The sequence below is a fragment of the Scyliorhinus torazame genome, chromosome 7 (genome assembly GCF_047496885.1).
Source record: "Scyliorhinus torazame isolate Kashiwa2021f chromosome 7, sScyTor2.1, whole genome shotgun sequence".
Taxonomy (NCBI): Eukaryota; Metazoa; Chordata; class Chondrichthyes; order Carcharhiniformes; family Scyliorhinidae; genus Scyliorhinus; species Scyliorhinus torazame.
In genome coordinates this window covers 8475259-8500525 of record NC_092713.1, presented here as the reverse complement: position 1 = coordinate 8500525, position 25267 = coordinate 8475259, and the positions used below count along the sequence as shown (strand labels likewise).

General features: G+C 52.0%; 1 protein-coding gene across 1 annotated transcript in view; it reads left to right on the top strand.

The window, feature by feature from the left end:
* slc44a5b (solute carrier family 44 member 5b) overlaps positions 1–25267 on the top strand; it is a 596657-nt gene that overhangs the window by 507616 nt on the left and 63774 nt on the right. The window contains exons 10-11 of the mRNA XM_072512838.1: positions 17714–17797; positions 19956–20068. Coding sequence (XP_072368939.1) covers positions 17714–17797; positions 19956–20068 — 197 coding nt within the window. The remainder of the gene's footprint in view (positions 1–17713; positions 17798–19955; positions 20069–25267) is intronic.

The following is a 25267-nucleotide window of genomic DNA, read 5'->3' as shown; positions in this document are numbered from 1 at the left end:
CACTGAGGGAGAATTTGGAATGTCCAAATTACCTAACAGCACGTCTTTCGGGACTTGTGGGCGGAAACCGGAGCACCCAGAGGAAACCCACGCAGACACGGGGAGAACGTGCAGACTCCGCACAGACAGTGACCCAAGTCGGGAATCGAACCTGGGACCCTGGACTGTGAAGCCACAGTGCTAAGCAATGTGCGACTGTGCTGCCCATATGTCAATTTTTGACATTATCGGGCAAACAGCCTTCATTGTCCTGAAGTAGGAACAAACAATGCAGCAAAACCTGAGCGGTCAGGAGCAAGTGTGGAGATAAACAGAATCATTGGGCTGAACCTTCTGAGGAGTGGTAAACAGCATCAGGTAGCTACCCCTCTCCTGCCTTGTCCTGGAACTCCGCATTTCCCTCCTGTGTACCTGCCTTGCCCTGGAACTCCGCATTTCCCTCCTGTGTACCTGCCTTGTCCTGGAACTCCGCATTTCCCTCCTGTGCACCTGCCTTGCCCTGGAACGCCGCATTTCCCTCCTGTGTACCTGCCTTGCCCTGGAACTCCGCATTTCCCTCCAGTGCACCTGCCTTGCCCTGGAACTCTGCATTTCCCTCCAGTGTACCTGCCTTGCCCTGGAACTCCGCATTTCCCTCCTGTGGACCTGCCTTGCCCTGGAACTCCGCATTTCCCTCCTATGTACCTGCCTTGCCCTGGAACGCCGCATTTCCCTCCTGTGTACCTGCCTTGCCCTGGAACTCCGCATTTCCCTCCTGTGCACCTGCCTTGCCCTGGAACGCCGCATTTCCCTCCTGTGTACCTGCCTTGCCCTGGAACTCTGCATTTCCCTCCTGTGTACCTGCCTTGCCCTGGAACTCTGCATTTCCCTCCTGTGTACCTGCCTTGCCCTGGAACTCTGCATTTCCCTCCTGTGCACCTGCCTTACCCTGGAACGCCGCATTTCCCTCCAGTGTACCTGCCTTGCCCTGGAACTCTGCATTTCCCTCCTGTGCACCTGCCTTGCCCTGGAACTCTGCATTTCCCTCCTGTGTACCTGCCTTGCCCTGGAACTCTGCATTTCCCTCCAGTGTACCTGCCTTGCCCTGGAACTCTGCATTTCCCTCCTGTGCACCTGCCTTACCCTGGAACTCCGCATTTCCCTCCTCAGCACCTGCCTTGCCCTGGAACGCCGCATTTCCCTCCTGTGTACCTACCTTGCCCTGGAACTCTGCATTTCCCTCCTGTGTACCTGCCTTGCCCTGGAACTCCGCATTTCCCTCCAGTGTAACTGCCTTGCCCTGGAACTTCGCATTTCCCTCCTGTGTACCTGCCTTGCCCTGGAACTCCGCATTTCCCTCCTGTGTACCTGCCTTGCCCTGGAACTCTGCATTTCCCTCCTGTGCACCTGCCTTGCCCTGGAACTCCGCATTCCCCCCCCTGTGCACCTGCCTTGCCCTGGAACGCCGCATTTCCCTCCTGTGTACCTGCCTTGCCCTGGAACTCTGCATTTCCCTCCTGTGTATCTGCCTTGCCCTGGAACTCTGCATTTCCCTCCTGTGTACCTGCCTTGCCCTGGAACTCCGCATTTCCCTCCAGTGTACCTGCCTTGCCCTGGAACTCCGCATTTCCCTCCAGTGTACCTGCCTTGCCCTGGAACTCCGCATTTCCCTCCTGTGCACCTGCCTTGCCCTGGAACGCCGCATTTCCCTCCTGTGTACCTGCCTTGCCCTGGAACTCTGCATTTCCCTCCTGTGTACCTGCCTTGCCCTGGAACTCCGCATTTCCCTCCAGTGTACCTGCCTTGCCCTGGAACTCTGCCTTTCCCTCCTGTGTACCTGCCTTGCCCTGGAACTCCGTATTTCCCTCCTGTGTACCTGCCTTGCCCTGGAACTCTGCCTTTCCCTCCTGTGTACCTGCCTTGCCCTGGAACTCCGCATTTCCCTCTTGTGTACCTGCCTTGCCCTGGAACTCCGCATTTCCCTCCAGTGTACCTGCCTTTCCCTAGAACTCTGCATTTCCCTCCTGTGTACCTGCCTTTCCCTGGAACTCTGCATTTCCCTCCTGTGTACCTGCCTTGCCCTGGAACTCCGCATTTCCCTCCAGTGTACCTGCTTCGCCCTGGAACGCCGCATTTCCCACCCGGACCGCTGACCTGAGCCTACTCAGAAATTCAGAGAGTCCCACTTCTCACAGTCCTTCCTCAGAAGGCAGGAATGTCAGGGGAAGCCAAGCTCCACACCCCCTTTTTACAGCACCAGCTACCACATTCCGATAGGGTTATAGGTCCCAGAGTCACTGTGAGATGCTGCAGAGAGAATTGGGTGAGAGGTGAGCATGGCGGGTGGGTGGTTTTGGGAATAGGGCGGCAGGTGGGCGAGGGGTTGAGAAGATTGAGCGGGTAGTTGGGTCAGGTGGATACTCGGGGTAGCTGGCTGGGGGTAGTCAGGGGCTTGGGGGGATTAGTTAGGGTGGGGTGATTCTTTTTTTAAAATTCATTTACGGGATGTGGGTGTTGCTGGTCGGGCCAGCATTTATTGCCCATCCCTAGTTGCCCTTCAGAAGGTGGGGGTGCGATGCCTTCTTGAACCGCTGCAGTCCCTGAGGTGTAGGTACATCCACAGTGCTGTTAGGGAGGGAGTTCCAGGATGTTACCCCAGCGACAGTGAAGGAGCGGCCGATATATTTCCAAGTCAGGGTGGTGAGTGATTCGGAGGGGAACCTCTAGGTGGTGGGGTTCCCAGGTATCTGCTGCTCTTGTCCTTCTAGATGGCAGTGGTCGTGGGTTTGGAAGGTGCTGTCTAAGGAACCTTGGTGAGTTACTGCAGTGCATCTTGTAGATGGTACACACGGCTGCCACTGTCCGTCGTTGGTGGAGGGTTTGAATGTTTGTGGAAGGGGGAGCAATCAAGCGGGGCTGCTTTGTCCTGGATGGTGTTGAGCATCATTAGTGTTGTTGGAGCTGCGCTCACCCAGGCAAGTGGAGAGTGTTCCATCACACTCCTGACTTGTGCCTTGTAGATGGTGACCAGGCTTTGGGGGGATCAGGAGGTGAGTTACCCGCTGTAGGATGCCGAGCCCTTGACTTGTCCTAGTAGCATCAATATTAATATGGCTAGTCCAGTTCAGTTTCGGATCAATGGTAACCCCCAGGATGCTGATTGTGGGGAATTCAGCGATGGCAATGCCATTGAATGTCAAGAGGCGATGGTTAGATCCTGTCTGGTAGGAGATAGTCATTGCCTGGCACTTCCGTGGTGGATATTGTCCAGGTCTTGCTGCATTTGGACAGGGACTGCTTCATTATCTGAGGAGTCATGAATGATGCTGAACATGGTGCAGTCACCCGCAAACATCCCCACTTCTGACCTCTTGATGGAAGGCAGGTCATTGATGAGCAGCTGAAGATGGTTGGGCCGAGGACACGACCCTGAGGAACTCCTGCAGTGATGTCCTGGAGCTGAGATGATTGACCTCCAACCACCACAACCATCTTCCTTTGTGCCGGGTATGGCTCCAACCAGCGGAGAGTTTTCCCCCTGATTCCCATTGACCCAGTTTAGCTCGGGCTCCTTGATGCCACACTCGGTCAAATGCTGCCTGGATGTCGAGGGCAGTCACTCTCACCTCACCTCTGGCATTCAGCTCTTTTGTCCATGTTTGAACCAAGGCTGTAATGAGGTCAGGAGCTGAGTGACCCTGGCGGAACCCAAACTGCAGAGGTTTGCTAGGGCCTATTCCTGGAGGTTTCATCACATGACCACCACTCCTCCCACTGCCCCACCCCCACAATCCGGCCGCTGGTCACCCAACAGGTACATCCTGGCAGTGGCCATATTCCCACAGCCAATCAGAAAGCCAACAGCCTCCTCGTTATCAGATTGGCTGTTTTATAATAATCTTTATTGTCACAAGTAGGTTTAGATTAACACTGCAATGAAGTTACTGTGAAAGCCCCTAGTTGCCACATTCCGGCACCTGTTCAGGTACACTGAGGGAGAATTCGGAATGTCCAAATTACCTAACAGCACGTCTCTCGGGACTTGCGGGAGGAAACCGGAGCACCCGGAGGAAACCCACGCAGACACGGGGAGAACGTGCAGACTCCGCACAGACAGTGACCCAAGCCGGGAATCGAACCTGGGACCCTGGAGCTGTGAAGCCACAGTGCTAACCAATGTGCTACTGTGCTGCCCATATGTCAATTTGTGACATTATCGGGCAAACAGCCTTCATTGTCCTGAAGTAGGAACAAACAATGCAGCAAAACCTGCGCGGTCAGGAGCAAGTGTGGAGATAAACAGAATCATTGGGCTGAACCTTCTGAGGAGTGGTAAACAGCATCAGGTAGCTACCCCTCTCCTGCCTTGTCCTGGAACTCCGTATTTCCCTCCTGTGTACCTGCCTTGCCCTGGAACTCTGCATTTCCCTCCTGTGCACCTGCCTTACCCTGGAACGCCGCATTTCCCTCCAGTGTACCTGCCTTGCCCTGGAACTCTGCATTTCCCTCCTGTGTACCTGCCTTGCCCTGGAACTCTGCATTTCCCTCCTGTGTACCTGCCTTGCCCTGGAACTCTGCATTTCCCTCCTGTGTACCTGCCTTGCCCTGGAACTCTGCATTTCCCTCCTGTGCACCTGCCTTACCCTGGAACGCCGCATTTCCCTCCTGTGCACCTGCCTTACCCTGGAACTCCGCATTTCCCTCCTCAGCACCTGCCTTGCCCTGGAACGCCGCATTTCCCTCCTGTGTACCTACCTTGCCCTGGAACTCTGCATTTCCCTCCTGTGTACGTGCCTTGCCCTGGAACTCCGCATTTCCCTCCAGTGTAACTGCCTTGCCCTGGAACTCCGCATTTCCCTCCTGTGTACCTGCCTTGCCCTGGAACTCCGCATTTCCCTCCTGTGTACCTGCCTTGCCCTGGAACTCTGCATTTCCCTCCTGTGCACCTGCCTTGCCCTGGAACTCCGCATTCCCCCCCCTGTGCACCTGCCTTGCCCTGGAACGCCGCATTTCCCTCCTGTGTACCTGCCTTGCCCTGGAACTCTGCATTTCCCTCCTGTGTACCTGCCTTGCCCTGGAACTCTGCATTTCCCTCCTGTGTACCTGCCTTGCCCTGGAACTCCGCATTTCCCTCCAGTGTACCTGCCTTGCCCTGGAACTCCGCATTTCCCTCCTGTGTACCTGCCTTGCCCTGGAACGCCGCATTTCCCTCCTGTGTACCTGCCTTGCCCTGGAACTCTGCATTTCCCTCCTGTGTACCTGCCTTGCCCTGGAACTCCGCATTTCCCTCCAGTGTACCTGCCTTGCCCTGGAACTCTGCCTTTCCCTCCTGTGTACCTGCCTTGCCCTGGAACTCCGCATTTCCCTCTTGTGTACCTGCCTTTCCCTAGAACTCTGCATTTCCCTCCTGTGTACCTGCCTTTCCCTGGAACTCTGCATTTCCCTCCTGTGTACCTGCCTTGCCCTGGAACTCCGCATTTCCCTCCAGTGTACCTGCTTCGCCCTGGAACGCCGCATTTCCCACCCGGATTGCTGACCTGAGCCTACTCAGAAATTCAGAGAGTCCCACTTCTCACAGTCCTTCCTCAGAAGGCAGGAATGTCAGGGGAAGCCAAGCTCCACACCCCCTTTTTACAGCACCAGCTACCACATTCCGATAGGGTTAAAGGTCCCAGAGTCACTGTGAGATGCTGCAGAGAGAATTGGGTGAGAGGTGAGCATGGCGGGTGGGTGGTTTTGGGAATAGGGCGGCAGGTGGGCGAGGGGTTGAGAAGATTGGGCGGGTAGTTGGGTCAGGTGGATACTCGGGGTAGCTGGCTGGGGGTAGTCAGGGGCTTGGGGGGATTAGTTAGGGTGGGGTGATTCTTTTTTTTAAATTCATTTACGGGATGTGGGTGTCGCTGGTCGGGCCAGCATTTATTGCCCATCCCTAGTTGCCCTTCAGAAGGTGGGGGTGCGATGCCTTCTTGAACCGCTGCAGTCCCTGAGGTGTAGGTACACCCACAGTGCTGTTAGGGAGGGAGTTCCAGGATGTTACCCCAGCGACAGTGAAGGAGCGGCCGATATATTTCCCAGTCAGGGTGGTGAGTGACTTGGAGGGGAACCTCCAGGTGGTGGGGTTCCCAGGTATCTGCTGCTCTTGTCCTTCTAGATGGTGGTGTTCGTGGGTTTGGAAGGTGCTGTCTAAGGAACCTTGGTGAGTTACTGCAGTGCATCGTGTAGATGGTACACACGGCTGCCACTGTCCGTCGTTGGTGGAGGGTTTGAATGTTTGTGGAAGGGGGAGCAATCAAGCGGGGCTGCTTTGTCCTGGATGGTGTTGAGCATCATTAGTGTTGTTGGAGCTGCGCTCACCCAGGCAAGTGGAGAGTGTTCCATCACACTCCTGACTTGTGCCTTGTAGATGGTGGACAGGCTTTGGGGAGTCAGGAGGTGAGTTACCCGCTGTAGGATTCCTAGCCTTTGACCTGCCCTGGTAGCAGTTGGGGAGTCTAGGTGACAGGGCTATTTGGAGGTCACAGATAGTCAAGTAGGGGAGGTAATCGAGGGGTCAGGGTGGTAGCCAAGTGTGAGGCAGTTGGGTATCAGAGGGTCTCTTCTGGGTCGAGGTAGTCAGGCTAACGGGTGGGTAGTAGTTGGGGGTTGGGCCTTGTTTGTTTGGGGGCTTGTTGGGCCAATGGATTGTCTCGTTGGGGGGGGGGTAGTCAGGTGGTTGGCGGGTGTGGGTGGATGGTGGGAGAGTCTGGGGGGTCCAGTGGGGAGTCGGACAGTTCGCAGTATAGTTACCCAGGAGTTAGAATAGGTTTAAATCCTTCTAGCTTTTCCTGGGTAATTATTCTACTGAGTTAAGTCCGAACTATCCAAAGTCTCCGATCTAAATCCAAGTTTGAGAGGGTTGGAGATGCAGGGACAATGTGCTGACAGCGTATAACCATCTGCAGATCAGAAATTCTGACTGAAGGTTTCAGGCCAATGATTTCTCGTCACAACTTTATTTCCTGTTCAGGATTTGTGTGAATACCAGACAGAAGTGTGGAAAGAAAATCTTTAAAGGAACAGATTGTTTTACATGTCCCTGTGATGTTTTCCCCTGGGGAGCAGCTGACAGCAGTCTCTGGGAGTTTAATCTTTAATTCATTGAGACTCTAGGCCAAGTTTAATGGCTTCAGTGCCTGCTGTTCCTGCTGACAGCACCTCCAATATAGTCGCAAGTTTGTTCAGGAGGGAGAGGGACTGAGAGTTTGAGAGTCGGACTCTCAAAGTGGTCGCAATGGAAAGATGAGCTGGATTGTTTTCAGGAAGCAGAAGAACGTGCGATTGTGTATTTTGTGAGGGCCACGAAGAATCCAGCACCAGTTGAAGGATAGAAAGAAATAACATTTCTTTACAATAACATATATCAGCAGCAACAACTTTGCTTGCTGCTCACTCCTCTCTAGCTGGTTCCAAACTAGCCGGCTCTATTTATGCAGGGAATCTGCTAATGATTTCTCCGCCCCCTCATTGGGGAAGCTCATACTCCCAGAGGATTGAGGGATTGCCATTAGCCCCCAGCCAGTGGTAAGCAGGCAGGTTATAACAGTGTAATTAGAGTATCTAGAGCTTTGACTCTCTTTTCACTGGAAGGGGGGGGGGGGGGGGAGCAACATGATAGAGACCTTTAAAATGAAGAAGGGGTTTGATAGGGTTGAACATCGAAAAGATGTTTCCACTTTTGAGTTGAAGACTGAAACTAGGAGCCATAAATATCAAGTGGTCACTAATAAATGAAATCAGGAATTCGGGAGAAACTTCTTTACCCAGAGAGTGGGGAGAATGTGGGACTCGCTCCCACAGGGAGTGGGGAGAATGTGGGACTCGCTCCCACAGGGAATGGGGAGAATGTGGGACTCGCTCCCACAGGGAGTGGGGAGAATGTGGGACTCGCTCCCACAGGGAGTGGGGAGAATGTGGGACTCGCTCCCACAGGGAGTGGGGAGAATGTGGGACTCGCTCCCACAGGGAGTGGGGAGAATGTGGGACTCGCTCCCACAGGGATTAGGGAGAATGTGGGACTCGCTCCCACAGGGAGTGGGGAGAATGTGGGACACGCTCCCACAGGGAGTGGGGAGAATGTGGGACTCGCTCCCACAGGGAGTGGGGAGAATGTGGGACTCGCTCCCACAGGGAGTGGGGAGAATGTGGGACTCGCTCCCACAGGGAGTGGGGAGAATGTGGGACTCGCTCCCACAGGGAGAGGGGAGAATGTGGGACTCGCTCCCACAGGGAGTGGGGAGAATGTGGGACTCGCTCCCACAGGGAGTGGGGGGAATGTGGAACTCGCTCCCACAGGGAGTGGGGAGAATGTGGAACTCGCTCCCACAGGGAGTGGGGAGAATGTGGAACTCGCTCCCACAGGGAGTGGGGAGAATGTGGAACTCGCTCCCACAGGGAGTGGGGAGAATGTGGGACTCGCTCCCACAGGGAGTGGGGAGAAGGTGGGACTCACTCCCACAGGGAGTGGGGAGAATGTGGGACTCGCTCCCACAGAGGTTGGCGCTGCGCCAAGCGGTGCGGAAGGACCTCCGCTGGCCGGCGCGAGTTGGCGCATGCGCGGGAGCGCCAGCGTGTGCTGGCATCATCCCAACGCATGCGCAGGGGGGTTCGTCTCCGCACCGGTCATGGCGGAGGTCCACAGCAGCCGGTGTGGAGGGAAAGAGTGCCCCCACGGCACAAGCCTACCCGCGGATCGGTGGGCCCCCGATTGTGGGCCACGCCACCGTGGGGGCACCCCCCGGGTCCAGATTCCCCCCGAGGACGCCAGAGGCCGTCCGCAGAGCCAGGTCCCGCCGGTAAGTACCAGATCTAATTTACGCCGGCGGGACCGGCCTAAAATGGGCGGCCGCTCGACCCATCGCGGGCTGGAGAATCGCTGGGGGGGGGGGGGGGGCGCTGCCAGCGGCCGCCGACCGGCGCGCCGCGATTCCCGTCCCCGCCAAAACCTCGGTGCCGGAGAATTCGGCAGCTGGCGGGGGCGGGATTCACGCCCCCCCCCCCCCCCCCGCCGATTCTCTGGCCCGGCGGGGGTCGGTGAATCCCGCCCCATATGTTTGCTGATTTCCCTTGCAATGTTTTGCATATGTCCTGATGAGTGTAAGATGAAAAGCTTTGACAACATGTCTATTTGGTCAGCAATCCTCTCGAGTGGAATAGCAGAAGAGGCTGATAGAATGGGGTGAGGAAGGGTGGGAGGAGACTCGTGCTGGGCCACAAGGCCAGTTTCTGTTGTGTAAATCCTGTGTAATTCGATGGAAATAGTGGGTGCTAGTTCCAGCTTAAGAAATGAACTCTGCTCTGTTTAAATGACCACAGGGCGAATGCTGTTTGTGTGTGACTGCTCCAGCTAACACTTGGCTTACTGACTCTTTCAATGCTTCCCAATGAAGAAGTTAATATTGGACGCTTAACCACTAAACTACAGGAAGCTGTTTGTTCACTTGGCTCTGAGCTCACACAACACATTTCTCGCTGCATCAAAAGTGGATTTTGTTGACGGGTTCTGTGTCGTGACTATTGCCCAGGGTTCAGTTTGATCTTTCGAGAGACAAGGAGCTGCTGGCAGGTTGGAGTGGCTGCAGTCACGAGGGAATCCTGCCGCAGTTGTGGCCCTGGTGCAGGCCAAGCCCCTGACCAGGTCCTGTGGTCATTCATCACGTTGCAGTTTGTGGGAGCTTGATGTGCACACATGGGCTGGCGCATTTCCAACGTTACAACAGTGACTACACCCTGCAAAGTGCTTCACTGGCTGCAAAGTGTCCTGAAGTCACGATGGGCAATAGGCTTTCTTCCTTTGAATGGGGAATTTGCGACGATAGCGCAAGGTGTAGGGGTACATTCCAGAGCATTGCTGGGGGAGTGTTGTCGAGATGTGGGCGGGAATAGGGAGGGGAGTGAGGGGCCATCCTCAAGAATGAGATGTCCTTCGGCCATTTCAAAAGCATGTTGAAGCTGAGGTTGATATCTGCAACAGAGAAGCATAGAGAATAGAAGCAGCAGGAGGCCATTCGGCCCTTCAAGCCTGCTCCGCCATTCATTACAATCATGGCTGATCATCAAGTTCAATACCCTGATCCCGCCTTCCCCCCATATCCTATGGAATTCAAAGTCTAATGATTATCATAAAAACGCATCTGGTTCACTAACGTCCTTTAGGGAAGGAAATCTGCCGTCCTTACCCGGTCTGGCCTACACGTGACTCCAGACCCACAGCGATGTGGTTGACTCTTCCATGCCCTCAGGGATGGGCAATAAATGCCGACCCAGCGAAGCCCACATCCCATGGGCAAAGACACTTTGTTACTTTTAAAAATTAACTCACAGGATGTACATCGTTGCCCAGGCCAGCATATATTGCCCATCCCGAGTTGCCCTTGAGAAGGTTGTGGTGAGCAGCCTTCGTGAACCGCTGCCGTCCCTATGGTGTAGGTACACCCACAGTGCTGTTACGCAGGGGGCTTTGAGATTTTGACCCACGACAGTGAAGGAACGGCCGATATATTTCCAAGTCAGGATGGTGAGGGGAACCTCCAGGTGGCGGGGTTCCCAGGCATTTGCTGCCCTTGTCCTTCTATGCAGGAGGGGTCGTGGGTTTGGAAGGTGCTGCCTAAGGAGCCTCGGGTGAGTTCCTGCAGTGCAGCTTGTAGATGGCACACACGGCAGGGGGGAGGGTTTGAATGTTTGTGTAAGGGGGAGCAATCAAGCGGGGCTGCTTTGTCCTGGATGGTGTCGAGCTTCTTGAGTGCTGTTGGAGCTGCACTCATCCAGACAAGTGGAGAGTTTTCCATTACACTCCTGACTTGAGCCTTGTAGATGGTGGACAGGCTTCGGGGGTCAGGCAGTGAGTTAATCGCTGCAGGATTCCTAGCCTTTGACCTGCTCTGGTAGCCATGGCATTATTATGGCAATAATAAAAGCAAATTACTGCAGATGCTGGAATCTGAACCAAAAACAGAAAATGCTGGAAATTCTCAACATGTCTGACAGCATCTGTGGAGAGAGAAGAGAGCTAATGTTTCGAGTCTGAATGACATTTGTGGGACACAAGGGAGATCCTGGACGATTGGCAACACATAAGTGAAAGCAGTTCTGAGGAAACTTCAGGCCGAAATTTGTGTTTATGGCTTGAGAGAAAACGCTGCCCGACCTTCTTAACAAATTCTTCACAGCAGTTCTCAAACTGGGTCGCAATGTTGAGTTCACCTGGAGCCTCGACTGATTTTACAGACCATTGAGATTTCTGTGGCAAATCGGTTTACGGATTTCAGACACTCAATCCATCCCAACTTGTCTTCAAACCCTCTAGGTTCTCATGTAACTTCTGCCAATATAACACCAATATGTGAGGAGTTACGCCGATATATTCACTAATAATAATTCAGCCACAAACACATTGTTCCACGTTAATGTTCCGAGCTTCACGATCCATGAATGGTGATCTCTCAACTAGATTTTCTTTTCTTTTTTTAAAAATGTTTTTATTCTCCATTTTCACATTTTCCTTCAAAACATACACCCCACCCACAAACAGTAAACGGTAACAAATACAAAATCAATCCCCTTAACAATACCAACGATCCCATCCTCCCACCACCCCAAACAACGGCCCACCTGTCAATATGTGCATCCAATAAACCAAACCCTCCCACGGTGGCAACAAAAAAACAAAGGAGAAAAAGAAGGATGAGTCCGGGACCGCCCATGGTCACCATTGACCTATAGAGTCCACTCCCCCTCCCCGCCCCTACACTCAATGCCATCCAGCCTCTGAAAGAGTACCGTACATGATACCCAAGAGTTGTACCCACCCCCAGTCTCCAACTCCTCCCGTCCACTGCCTCTTGTTAAAACTCCTCCTCCCAACCTCGGTTCCTTCCCCCCAACTTTCCACCCCGGCTAGACCACTCGGACCCTGTTCTGCCAGGCTCCGATGGCCGCAGCCCCTCCCCCCACCTCACTCCCGTTCACTGGCCGGCTTAAACCGGCCAGCGTGGAGGCCCCCGCCCGGGTCCCTTTCCCCCTTGCCTGGCCCTAGGAAAGCCCAGAAATCCCCTTTTAGCACACAAACCCTGCATATCCACCTACACCCCAAAGAGCCCTCATTTCGAGTGAAAGTCCCATCACTTCCCTTGTCCAAATATATACAACATTGGCTCCTTTAGCCCATACACCCGCACAGAGTGAAACAAAAAAGAAGAAAATACAGTCATGAGGTTACATTGGCACATGGCCATTCCTCAATTTGTCAGTTCTGCCACAGTCCTTCTGCCTTCGCAAACTCGTCCGCTGCTTCCGCCGTTCCAAAATAAAAGTCCCTGAGCTTGTAAGCCACCCTCAGCTTCGCTGGATATACAATGCCGCACCGCACCTTGCTAATGTACAGTGCCCTCTTCACCCGGTTGAAGGCAGCCCGCCTCCTTGCCAGCTCCACCGTAAAGTCCTGGTATACAGGTACACCAGCTCCAGCCCACTGCACCACCCGCTTCTGCTTGGCCCAGCTCAGGACCTTCTCCTTCACCCTGTACCTACGGAAGCACAGAGTCACTGTCCTTGGCGGCTCACTCGCCTTTGGTACAGGCCGCCACGACCAATGAGCCCGATCCAGTTCATATCGGGAGGGGTCCTCCCCCTCCCCCAGTAGTTTTGCCAGCATCGCGGCAAAATACTCAGTCGGCTTCGGTCCTTCAACTCCTTCGGGCAGCCCCACGACCCTCAAATTCTGTCGCCTGGATCTGTTTTCCAGGTCTTCCATTTTTCCTCGCAGACCCTTGTTAGTATCCATCACCTTCCGCATCTCTTTCCCCATCGAGGCAAGTTGATCACCGTGCTGCAATAATGTCTCCTCCACTTCCTTCAGCGCCTCCCCTTGCTCTTGCACCTCCGCCACTGCGCTCGCCACCTCCGTCCTCACCGGGGAAACCGCCTCCTCCACCAGCACACTCAAAACCTCCCTCATCTCCTTCCTCACCGTCTCCATGTATTTTGTAAACTGCCTTTCGAATTCCGCAGCCATCACCTTAGTTATTTCTTCAGCCGTAAGCAATGCGGCCTCCCCTGGTGCTCCAGCCTCCATTTTCCTTGGTGACCCCGCGGTGACCTTTCCACTCCCCGACGGACCTTCAGCTGTTTTCCTTGCGGACGTTCTTTTGCTCACCCTCGATATTTTTCTTCACTATGCCGCCTCTGTGCCTTCTCCCTGCTTTTGCTGCCTCCGTGGGCCCTGGGACCGGGTTTAAAGCCCCGAAAATGCCGTTCCCGAACGGGAGTCCCCCATTGTGCGGCCGCCTCCCGCCCGCCGTCACCAGAAGTCCCAACTAGATTTTCTTTGATCAACTTTTTTTGACTCCCCGAAGGCTTTTACAGGCAGGCAGAGGGGAATGCATAAACACTTTGCTTCAGTAAGCCTCTTTCACAGAATCTTATCTTGCAAACGGAGGCCATTCACACCATCTGCTGGCCCTTTTAAAGAGCTCTCCAATTAATCTTACTATCCTGTTCATTCCCCAGAGCCCGACAAACCTTCCCCTCCAACTTATCACCAACTCCCTTTTGAAAGTTATTGTTGAATCTGCTTCCAGCGCCCTTTCAGGCAGCACCTTCCAGACCACAACAACTCGCTGGGTAAAAAACATCCTCCTCATCTCCCCCTCTGCCTCACAACAACTCGCTGTGTAAAAAACATCCTCCTCATCTCCCCCTCTGCCTCACAACAACTCGCTGTGTAAAAAACATTCTCCTCATCTTCCCCTCTGCCTCACAACAACTCGCTGTGTAAAAAACATCCTCCTCATCTCCCCCTCTGCCTCACAACAACTCGCTGTGTAAAAAACATCCTCCTCATCTCCCCCTCTGCCTCACAACAACTCGCTGTGTAAAAAACATCCTACTCATCTCCCCCTCTGTCTCACAACAACTCGCTGTGTAAAAAACATCCTCCTCGTCTCCCCCTCTGCCTCACAACAACTCGCTGTGTAAAAAACATTCTCCTCATCTCCCCCTCTGCCTCACAACAACTCGCTGTGTAAAAAACATCCTCCTCATCTCCCCCTCTGCCTCACAACAACTCGCTGTGTAAAAAACATCCTCCTCATCTCCCCCTCTGCCTCACAACAACTCGCTGTGTAAAAAAACATCCTCCTCATCTCCCCCTCTGCCTCACAACTCGCTGTGTAAAAAACATCCTCCTCATCTCCCCCTCTGCCTCACAACTCGCTGTGTAAAAAACATCCTCCTCATCTCCCCCTCTGCCTCACAACAACTCGCTGTGTAAAAAACATCCTCCTCATCTCCCCCTCTGCCTCACAACAACTCGCTGTGTAAAAAACATCCTCCTCATCTCCCCCTCTGCCTCACAACAACTCGCTGTGTAAAAAACATCCTCCTCGTCTCCCCCTCTGCCTCACAACAACTCGCTGTGTAAAAAACATCCTCCTCATCTCCCCCTCTGCCTCACAACAACTCGCTGTGTAAAAAACATTCTCCTCCTCTCCCCCTCTGCCTCACAACAACTCGCTGTGTAAAAAACATCCTCCTCATCTCCCCCTCAGCCTCACAACAACTCGCTGTGTAAAAAAACATCCTCCTCATCTCCCCCTCCGCCCCACAACAACTCGCTGTGTAAAAAACATCCTCCTCATCTCCCCCTCTGCCTCACAACAACTCGCTGTGTAAAAAACATCCTCCTCATCTCCCCCTCCGCCCCACAACAACTCGCTGTGTAAAAAACATCCTCCTCATCTCCCCCTCTGCCTCACAACAACTCGCTGTGTAAAAAACATCCTCCTCATCTCCCCCTCTGCCTCACAACAACTCGCTGTGTAAAAAACATCCTCCTCATCTCCCCCTCTGCCTCACAACAACTCGCTGTGTAAAAAACATTCTCCTCATCTCCCCCTCTGCCTCACAACTCGCTGTGTAAAAAACATCCTCCTCATCTCCCCCTCTGCCTCACAACAACTCGCTGTGTAAAAAACATCCTCCTCATCTCCCCCTCTGCCTCACAACAACGCGCTGTGTAAAAAACATCCTCCTCATCTCCCCCTCTGCCTCACAACAACTCGCTGTGTAAAAAACATCCTCCTCATCTCCCCCTCCGCCCCACAACAACTCGCTGTGTAAAAAACATCCTCCTCATCTCCCCCTCTGCCTCACAACAACTCGCTGTGTAAAAAACATCCTCCTCATCTCCCCCTCTGCCTCACAACAACTCGCTGTGTAAAAAACATCCTCCTCATCTCCCCCTCTGCCTCACAACAACTTGCTGTGTAAAAAACATTCTCCTCATCTCCCCCTCTGCTTCTTTTCCCGATTCTCTTCAATCTGTGTCACTCTGGTGACCCTCCCTCCTGTCACTGGAGACACTTTCTCCTCATTTACTCCATCAAAACTCTTGCTGATTTTGAACCCCTTGATTCAATCTCCTCTGAACCTTCTCTGCTCCAAGGAGAACAATCCCAGCTTCTCCAGTCTCTCCACATTAACTGAAATCCCTCATCCCTGCTCCCATTTAAGCCAATTGGCTCTGCATGTGTCAGCTTATCTGCCGACAGCAAGCTCCCTGACCACGGGCAACCCTGTCATCTTTCCATTCAATATGCGTATTCGCTCACTCCCACCCACAAACACACACACATGCGCACAGTCATTGGCACACACAAACCTTCAGCTGCCTTCTCAGGAGAGTGATCAGAAATGAGAACCTTTCCCCTCCCGAGCCAGTTTAGGAATATAAGAACTAGGAGCAGGAGTCGGCCATCTGGCCCCTCGAGCCTGCTCCACCATTCAATGAGATCATGGCTGATCTTTGTGGACTCAGCTCCACTCTCCCCCCCGAATACCATAACCCTTAATCCCTTTACTGTTCAGAAATCTATCTACCTTTGCTTAAACACATTCAACGAGGTAGCCTCAACTGCTTCACTGGGCAGGGAATTCCACAGATTCACAAGCCTTTGGGTGAAGATGTTCCTCCTTAGCTCAGTCCTAAATCTGCTCCCCCTTATTTTGAGGCTATGCCCCCTGGTTCTAGTTTCACCCGCCATTGGAAACAACCTCCTTGCCTCTATCTTAATTATTCCCTTCACAATTTTATATGTTTCTATCAGAAACCCCCTCAATCTTCTAAATTCCAAATGAATCATCAAATTTGTTTTTCATAGAATTTACAGTGCAGAAGGAGGTAATTCGGCCCATTGCGTCTGCACCGGCTCTTGGAAAGAGCACTTTCCTTAAGTCCACACCTCCACCCTATCCCCGTAACCCAGTAACCCCACCTAACCTAAGGGCAATTTATCATGGCCAATCCACCTAACCTGCACATCTTTGGACTGTGGGCGGAAACCGGAGCACCCGGAGGAAACCCACGCAGACACGGGGAGGACGTGCAGACTCCGTACAGACAGTGACCCAAGCCGGGAATCGAACCTGGGACCCTGGAGCTGTGAAGCAACAGTGCTAACCACTGTGCTACCCTGCCACCCCTTGTGCTGCTGTGCCGTATAGACCCATATGAGTATAACCCCAGTTTACTCAGTCTGTCCTCATAAGCCAATCCGCTCAACTCTGGAATCAGCCTAGTGAATCTTCTCTACACCCCCTCCAGCGCCAGAACATCCTTTCTCAAGTAAGGAGACCAAAACTGTCCACAGTATTCCAGGTGTGGCCTCACTGGCACCCTATACAGCTGCAACATAACCTCCCTGTTTTTAAACTCCATCCCTCTATCAATGAAGAACAAAATTCCATTTGCCTTCTTAATTACCTGCTGCACCCGCAAACCAACTTTTTGCGATTCATGCACATGGACACCCAGGTCCCTCTGCACAGCAGCACGCTGAAATTTTATACCATTTAAATAATAATCCATTTTGCTGTTATTCCTACCGAAATGGGTGAGCTCACATTTGCCAACATTGTACTCCATCTGCCAGATCCTTGCCTACACACTTAAACTATCCATAAACCTCTGCAGACTTTCAGTGTCCTCTGCACACTTTACTCTAGCGCTAATTAATTCCAATGACTTTACGGGGACTCTTGGCTGATGACAGTTAATGGGTGGTGCCATCTCTCAATTAAACCTTGGCACTGTCTGCCCATTCAGGTGGGTGTGAAAGACCCCATTATGGAGCAAGGAAGAGAAAGGGCAGGGTAGTTCTCTGGTGTCCTGATATTTATTGCTCGACCAACACCACTAAACAAGAGATTTTCTGCCCAGTCTCAGATTGATGTTTATGGGATCTTGCTGTGTGTGAATTGGCTGCCGCATTTCCTACATTACAACATTGGCTACACTTCAAGAGCATTTTATTGGCTGTAAAGTGCCGTGGGATGTCCTGAGGTTGCGGAAGGTGCTAAATAAGTTCACGTTATTTCTTTATTAGTTTATTATGTGAACATCAGAAAGAAATCCATTCTAAACAGTGGGTCATTGACAGAAAATGTACAAACCAATCCAGTCTTCTGTAATAGAATTGTCAAGTGAGGCAGCTTCTGAAGGCTAACGCTGTATTTTAGTGGAATGTGATGTCATGTACCTGCTGCAGTCTCATCTAATGCCCTGCTTTTAACGTGGAGATATTATTAACCTACTGTCTCCTCACATCCCACTCTAATGAACTGTCTCATTAAAACCAGTGTTCAGAGTGAATAATTATGAATGAATGAGTGCAAGACACAATGTGCTTTCAATTTATTGCAGAGGAATAAATCATGTCCTTGACGCCAGGGAGATTTGGATGAAGATATTTGAAGACTACACCAACTCCTGGTATTGGATTTTAATGTGAGTACTGATTACGGAGCCACCTTATGGCAGTAACATGACTCAGGATTGTTAAGACAGTCAGCGCTGTCTGGGCTAAATTGATTTACAGTCCCTCAGTTTTCAAGACAATTTCACTCCGACCTTTTACCCTGTCTTAGTGTCGCTCTCTGTGAATAACATACCACTGATAGGTGACACCAATTTATCTGCCAGCTCTCTGTTTACACTTGAGGAGTCTGACTGGAAGCTGGGAGTAATTAAGCACTGGGAGGTTTGTAGCACTGTGTTGGTCAGATTGGCACACTTAAGGCCGACAGACATTATTCAATCCATGTTTGACTTTGACACCATTGCCCTGGCTTTCCAGTTTCAGGACCCGGACACTTAGATCAATGTGTTTTGCTCCATACGAGCATTGGGATTATTATCAGCTCCATCATTCCATCTCGGAGCAGACCACACCTCCGAGTGTAATAGCAGCAACTTGGGTTTATAAATAACACCTTTAATATAGTCAAACCTCCCAAAGTAGTTCACAGAAACATTAATCAGACAAAACGTGTCAGGGAGCCCCATAAGTAAGGGAACAGCCAGGTGGCCGAAACCTTGATCAGAGATCTCGGTTTCAATGAGCGTCTGGAAGGGGGAAAGAGCGATGGAGAGTGGGAGAGGTTTAGAGCAGGAATCGAGAGCTTATTGGCCGAGGTGGTTGGATAAGGGGGGGGCGTTGTAGGGCTAGAGGAGGTTGCAACGATTGGCTGTAGGAAAACTTTGGGGGGTATCCTGAGGTTGTGAAAGGCACTATATAAATGCAAACCTTCATTTTCCTCTTCCCTCTCCCGGTGGAGAATCACTGTATCTCCGCCACGCCGTGTCCAGACACTTCCAAAGTTGTCTTCTTCAAGAATTCCAGTTTTCCCTTTGCGAAAGCTGTGCCAAAGACACTGCTTCCTTCACCAATGCCGAGAAGACAACACCATGAGGTAATAACATCGGCAGAAAAAGAAAATCTCCTCAGCTCCTCCTTCATTCTTTTGGTGATTGTAGAACAATACTGTACAGAATGAGACCATTCAGCGCATTGTGTCTGTGCTGGCCCTTTGAAAGAGCTATCCAGTTAGTCCCTTGCCCTTCTCCCACAGCCCTTTCCCCATTAAACATTTATCCAATTCTCCTTTAAAAGTTACGATTGGCACTGCTTCCCCCATCTTCCAGGCACATTGGTTGGGTTACAAACATATCCTCATCTCCCCCTCTGGCTCATTTGTCAATTAGCTTTAATCTGTGACGTCTCTGCCACTTAGAAACACTTTCTCCTCATTTACTGCCATCAAAATCCCTCATGATTTTGAACACCTCGATTAAATCTCCTATTAACCCCCTGCGCTATAAGGAGAATAATCCCAGTCTCTCCACATTCACGGAAGTCCTTCATCCCTGCTCCCAATCTGTTCTTGTGGGGTTTCGAGAGGGTGCGCTACCCTGAGGGACCAGATCTCAGGTGAGACATTAAACCAAGGCCCCATTTGCCCTCTCACGTGGGGGTAAAAAAAATCACAAACCCACTGTTTCAAAGAAGGACAGGGAAGATCATCCTGACGAATATTCACCCCCAACTAGTATCACTAAATGGACACATTATCATAGAATTTAGAATGCAGAAGGAGGTCATTCAGCCCATCGAGCTTGCACTGACCTTTGGAAAGAGCACCCCACTTAAACCCACACCTCCACCCAGTAAACCCACCTCACCTTTTTTGGACACTAAGAGCAATTTATCACGGCCTTCCACCTAACCCGCACATCTTTGGACTGTGGGAGGAAACCGGAGCACCCGGAGGAAACCCACGCACACACGGGGAGAACGTGCAGACTCCGCACAGACAGTGACCCAGCGGGGAATCGAACCTGGGACCCTGGAGCTGTGAAGCAACAGTGCTAACCACTGTGCTGCCCGTGACCTCCCTGTTCTGACTATTATCATATTACTGTTCCTGCATTACTGTGTGCAGTTTGGCTGCCTCCGTTTCTATATTGCTTTCGTACCTCATTGGCTGTAGAGCATCATGTGACATCTGAGGTTGAGCAAGGTGCTATCTAAATAGAAGTTCAAAGGAAATAGTTGCGTTTCACTGTTTGCCCTATTTTCCTGACGCTGAACGTGTTTTAATTGCAGTGGATTGGTCATTGCCATGGCCGTGAGTTTACTCTTCATCCTCCTGCTGCGTTTTACAGCTGGGGTCTTGTTCTGGTTCGTCATCTTTGCTGTGATCGCAGTGATTGGTTACGGTAAGTACCACCTCCTTTTATTCCCTATATATCTGTGTGTGTGATGGCCACAGACCAGGGGCGAAGTTCTCCGGAAACGGCGCGATGTCCGCCGACTGGCGCCCAAAACGGCGCAAATCAGTCGGGCATCGCGCCGCTCCAAAGGTGCGGAATGCTCCGCATCTTGGAGGGCCGAGCCCCAACCTTAAGGGGCTAGGCCCGTGCCGGACGAAAGGCCTTTGGTGCCCCACCAGCTGGCGCGGAAATGACATCTCTGGGCGGCGCATGCGCGGGAGCGTTAGCGGCCGCTGACGGCATTCCCGCGCATGCGCAGTGGAGGGAGTCTCTTCCGCCTCCGCCATGGTGGAGACCGTGGTGAAGGCGGAAGAAAAGAGTGCCCCCACGGCACAGGCCCGCCCGCGGATCGGTGGGCCCCGATTGCGGGCCAGGCCACCGTGGGGGCACCCCCCGGGGTCAGATCGTCCCGCGCCCCCCCCAGGACCCCGGAGCCCGCCCGCGCCGCCTTGTCCCGCCGGTAAGAGAGGTGGTTTCATCTACGCCGGTGGGACAGGCATTTTAGCAGCGGGACTTCGGCCCATCCAGGCTGGAGAATCGCGGAGGGGGGGCCCGCCAACCGGCGCGGCGCGATTCCCGCCCCCGCCGAATATCCGGTGCCGGAGAATTCGGCAACCGGCGGGGGCGAGATTCACGCCAACCCCCGGCGATTCTCCGACCCGGCGGGGGGTCGGAGAATCTCGCCCCAGATCTGTGTGTGTCTAATTTAAGCCTGTCCACCATCTACAAGGCACAAGTCCGGAGTCTGATGGAATACTCTCCACTTGCCTGGGTGAGTGCAGCTCCAACAACATTCAAGAATTTTGATACCATCCAGGACAAAGCAGCCCCGCTTGATTCCTCCCCCTTCTACAAACATTCACTCCCTCCACCACCGATGAACAGTGTCAGCGTGTGCACCATCTACAAGATGTGCTGCAGGAACTCACCAAGGTTCCTTAGGCAGCACCTTCCAAACCCACGACCACTACAAGGACAAATGCTGCAGATACCTGGGAACCCCACCACCTGGAGGTTCCCCTCCAAGTCACTGACCACCCTGACTTGGAAATATATCACCATTCTTTTACTGTACCTACACCACAGGGACTGCAGCGGTTCAAGAGGGCAGCTCACCACCACCTTCATCTTAGGAAGGATATATTGACCTTGGAGGGAGTGCAACGTAGGTTTACAAAAATGATTCCTGCGCTACAGGGGTTTTATAAATTCATTTTTGGGATATGGGCGTCGCTGGTTAAGCCAGCATTTAATTCCCATCTCTAGTTGCTCTTCAGAAGGTTCTGGTGAGCTGTTTTCATGAACTGCTGCAGCCCCTGAGGTGCAGGTACATCCACAGTGCTGTTAGGGAGGGAGTTCCAGGATGTTGCCCCAGCGACAGTGAAGGAACGGCCGATATATTTCCAAGTCAGGGTGGTCAGTGACTTGGAGGGGAACCTCCAGGTGGTGGGATTCCCAGGTATCTGCGGCTCTTGTCCTTGTAGTGGTCGTGGGTTTGGAAGGTGCTGCCTAAGGAACCTTGGTGAGTTCCTGCAGTGCATCTTGTAGATGGTGCACACGGCTGCTACTGTCCGTCGGTGGTGGAGGGAGTGAATGTTTGTAGAAGGAGGAGCAATCAAGCGGGGCTGCTTTGTCCTGGATGGTGTTGAGCTTCTTGAGTGTTGTCGGAGCTGCGCTCATCCAGGCAAGTGGAGAGTGTTCCAACACACTCCTGATTGTGCCTTGTAGATGGTGGACAGGCTTTGAGGGGTCAGGAGGTGAGTCATTCACCATAGGATTTTTTGTGTTAATGTGGCTGGGTCCAGTTCAGTTTCTGATCAATGGTAACCCCCAGGATGTTTATTGTGGGGGTTCAGCGATGGTAATGCCAGTGAATGTCATGAGGCGATGGTTAGATCCTCTCTTGTAGGAGATGGTCATTACTTGACACTTGTGTGGCGTGAATGTAACTTGCCCCTTGTCAGCCCCGAGCCTGGATATTGTCCAGGTCTTGCTGCATTTGGACAGGGACTGCTTCATTATCTGGGGAGTCGCGAATGGTGCTGAACATGGTGCAGTCACCCGCAAACATCCCCACTTCTGACCTTATGATGAAAGGGAGGTCAGGTTACTGGGAGAGATTACACAAATTAGGCCTGTCTTCGCTGGAATTTGGAAGGCGTGTTCTGATCACATTTTTCAAGATATTATCAGGAAAAGACAGAGTAGATAAAGGTAAACTATTTCCACTGGTTGGAGATTCTAAAACTAGGGGCATGGTCTAAAAATTAGGGCCAGACCGTTTCGGGGCGATGTTTGGCAGCACGTCTTCACTCAAAGTGTGGCAGAGATTTCGATCTCTCTCCCACCCACAGCAGCTGTGTGGGGCTGTTTAGCACAGGGCTATATCGCTGGCTTTGAAAGCAGAGCAAGGCAGGCCAGCAGCACGGTTCAATTCCCGTAACAGTCTCCCCGAACAGGCGCAGGAATGTGGCGACTAGAGGCTTTTCACAGTAACTTCACAGTACTTGTGACAATAAGCGATTTTCATTTCAGCTGAAGCTGGAGCAGAAAATTTAAAATCTGAGATGGATAGATTTTTTTCAGCAAAGAGATGAAGGGTGAAAGGCGGGTGTAGGGAGTTAGGTCACAGAGCAGCCTTGGTCCCATTGAATAGTGGGATAGGCTCGAGGGGCTGAATGACCTACTCTTGTTCTGACATTCTCGAGGAGCAATTTGGGCTTTGCCAATGACACATGCATCCCCAGAATTAATTCCTTTTTATAAAGGGCATAGGAATGGTCCACCTACTACCATTCTGGTAGTTATATGAAAATGGTGTTATTGACCAATCACAATGATCAATTTTTGTCAAATGACTAGGTGACACAAATGATCTTTGGGTCCTCACTGTCTTCAGGTGATGTCCCGGAGGACTGGAGAATAGCCAATGTTGTTCCTCTGTTTAAGAAGGGTAGCAAGGATAATCCAGGGAACTACAGGCCAGTGAGCCTTACTTCAGTGGTAGGGAAATTACTGGAGAGAATTCTTCGAGACAGGATCTACTCCCATTTGGAAGTAAATGGACGTATTAGCGAGAGCTAGCATGGTTTTGTGAAGGGGAGGTTGTGCCTCACTAACTTGATAGAGTTTTTCGAAGAGGTCACAAAGATGATTGATGCAGGTAGCGCAGTGGATGTTGTCTATATGGACTTCAGTAAGGCCTTTGACAAGGTCTCTCATGGCAGACTGGTACAAAAGGTGAAGTCATACGGGACCAGCGGTGAGCTGGCAAGATGGATACAGAACTGGCTAGGTCATAGAAGGCAGAGAGTAGCAATGGAAGGGTGCTTTTCTGATTGGAGGGCTGTGACTTGTGGTGTTCCGCACGGATCAGTGCTGGGACCTTTGCTGTTCATAGTATATATAAATGATTTGGAGGAAAATGTAACTGGTCTGATTAGTAAGTTTGCAGACGACACAAAAGTTGGTGGAATTGCGGATAGCGATGAGGACTATCAGAGGATACTGCAGGATTTAGATCGTTTGGAGACTTGGGCGGAGAGATGGCAGATGGAATTTAATCCGGACAAATGTGAGGTAATGCATTTTGGAAGGTCTAATGCAGGAAGAGAATATACAGTGAATGGTAGAACCCTCAAGAGTATTGACAGTCAGAGAGATCTAGGTGTACAGGTCGACAGGTCACTGAAAGGGGCAACACAGGTGGAGAAGGTAGTCAAGAAGGCATACGGCATGCTTGCCTTCACTGGCCGGGGCATTGAGTATAAAAATTGGCAAGTCATGTTGCAGCTGTATAGAACCTTCATTAGGCCACGCTTGGAGTATAGTGTTCAATTCTGGTCGCCACACTACCAGAAGGATGTGGAGGCTTTAGAGAGGGTGCAGAAGAGATTTACCTGGATGTTGCCTGGTATGGAGGGCATTAGCTATGAGGAGAGGTTGAATAAACTCAGTTTGTTCTCACTGGAACGATAGAGGTTGAGGGGCGACCTGATAGAGGTCTACAAAATTATGAGGGGCATAGCCAGAGTGGACAGTCAGAGGCTTTTCCCCAGGGTAGAGGGGTCAATTACTAGGGGGCATAGGTTTAAGGTGCGAGGGGCAAGGTTTAGAGTAGATGTACGAGGCAAGTTTTTTACACAGAGGGTAGTGGGTGCCTGGAACTCGCTACCGGAGGAGGTGGTGGAAGCAGGGACGATAGGGACATTTAAGGGGCATCTTGACAAATACATGAATAGGATGGGAATAGAGGGATACGGACCCAGGAAGTGTAGAAGATTGTAGTTTAGTCGGGCAGCACGGTCGGCATGGGCTTGGAGGGCCGAAGGGCCTGTTCCTGTGCTGTACATTTCTTTGTTCTTTGTAGTTGATTTACACTTGCTTTTTAAACATCTTTTATAGTCCTCTCTCCTATTTTCACACTATTCCTTCATATAATGGTTCCTAAATTGTTATGGAAAGATTTTCCAGGGACCCACGACACAGATGGACAAACTTTGTGGTGGACAAACATCCAGGAAGTCAAAGTCAAGGAGAATGAAATGAGTGGCAGCCGGAGGTGTGTTCTGCTCCGTACCGTTCCCTTGCTCATCCCCCGCTCCCCTGGGGTTTCTCCTGAGGATAGGCAGTTCGCAGTGAGAAACTGGCACACACAACTCACTGACATCGGTAATTAACAACAGATCGAGGCATGAGGTGATTAAAACCCCCCCCAGAAATCCGGGAACCATAGCTGCAAAGTTGCCTGCTCCTGCCAAGCCATGCTAGCTGTGATTCAATGAGTGGACCTCTTGCCTCTGAATCAAGATATGCTGATATTTGACTCCCGCTCCCGACGGATGTTTTGATTGAGTTCCAATCTCTGAAACGTGTTTTGTAAGCTCAGACCCCGCGGTAGTGATTGAGATCCAGGCTGATGCTCCGAGTGCAATACTGAGAGAGAGCGGCACTGTCGGAGGTGTTGACTGGCGAGGGCGGCATGTGGCACAGCGGTTAGCACTGGGACTGCTGCGCTGAGGACCCGGGTTCGAATCCCAGCCCTGGGTCACTGTCCATGAGGAGTTTGCACATTCTTCCCGTCTTTGCGTGGGTTTCGCCCCCACAACCCAAAGATGTGCAGGGTAGGTGAATTGGCCACGCTAA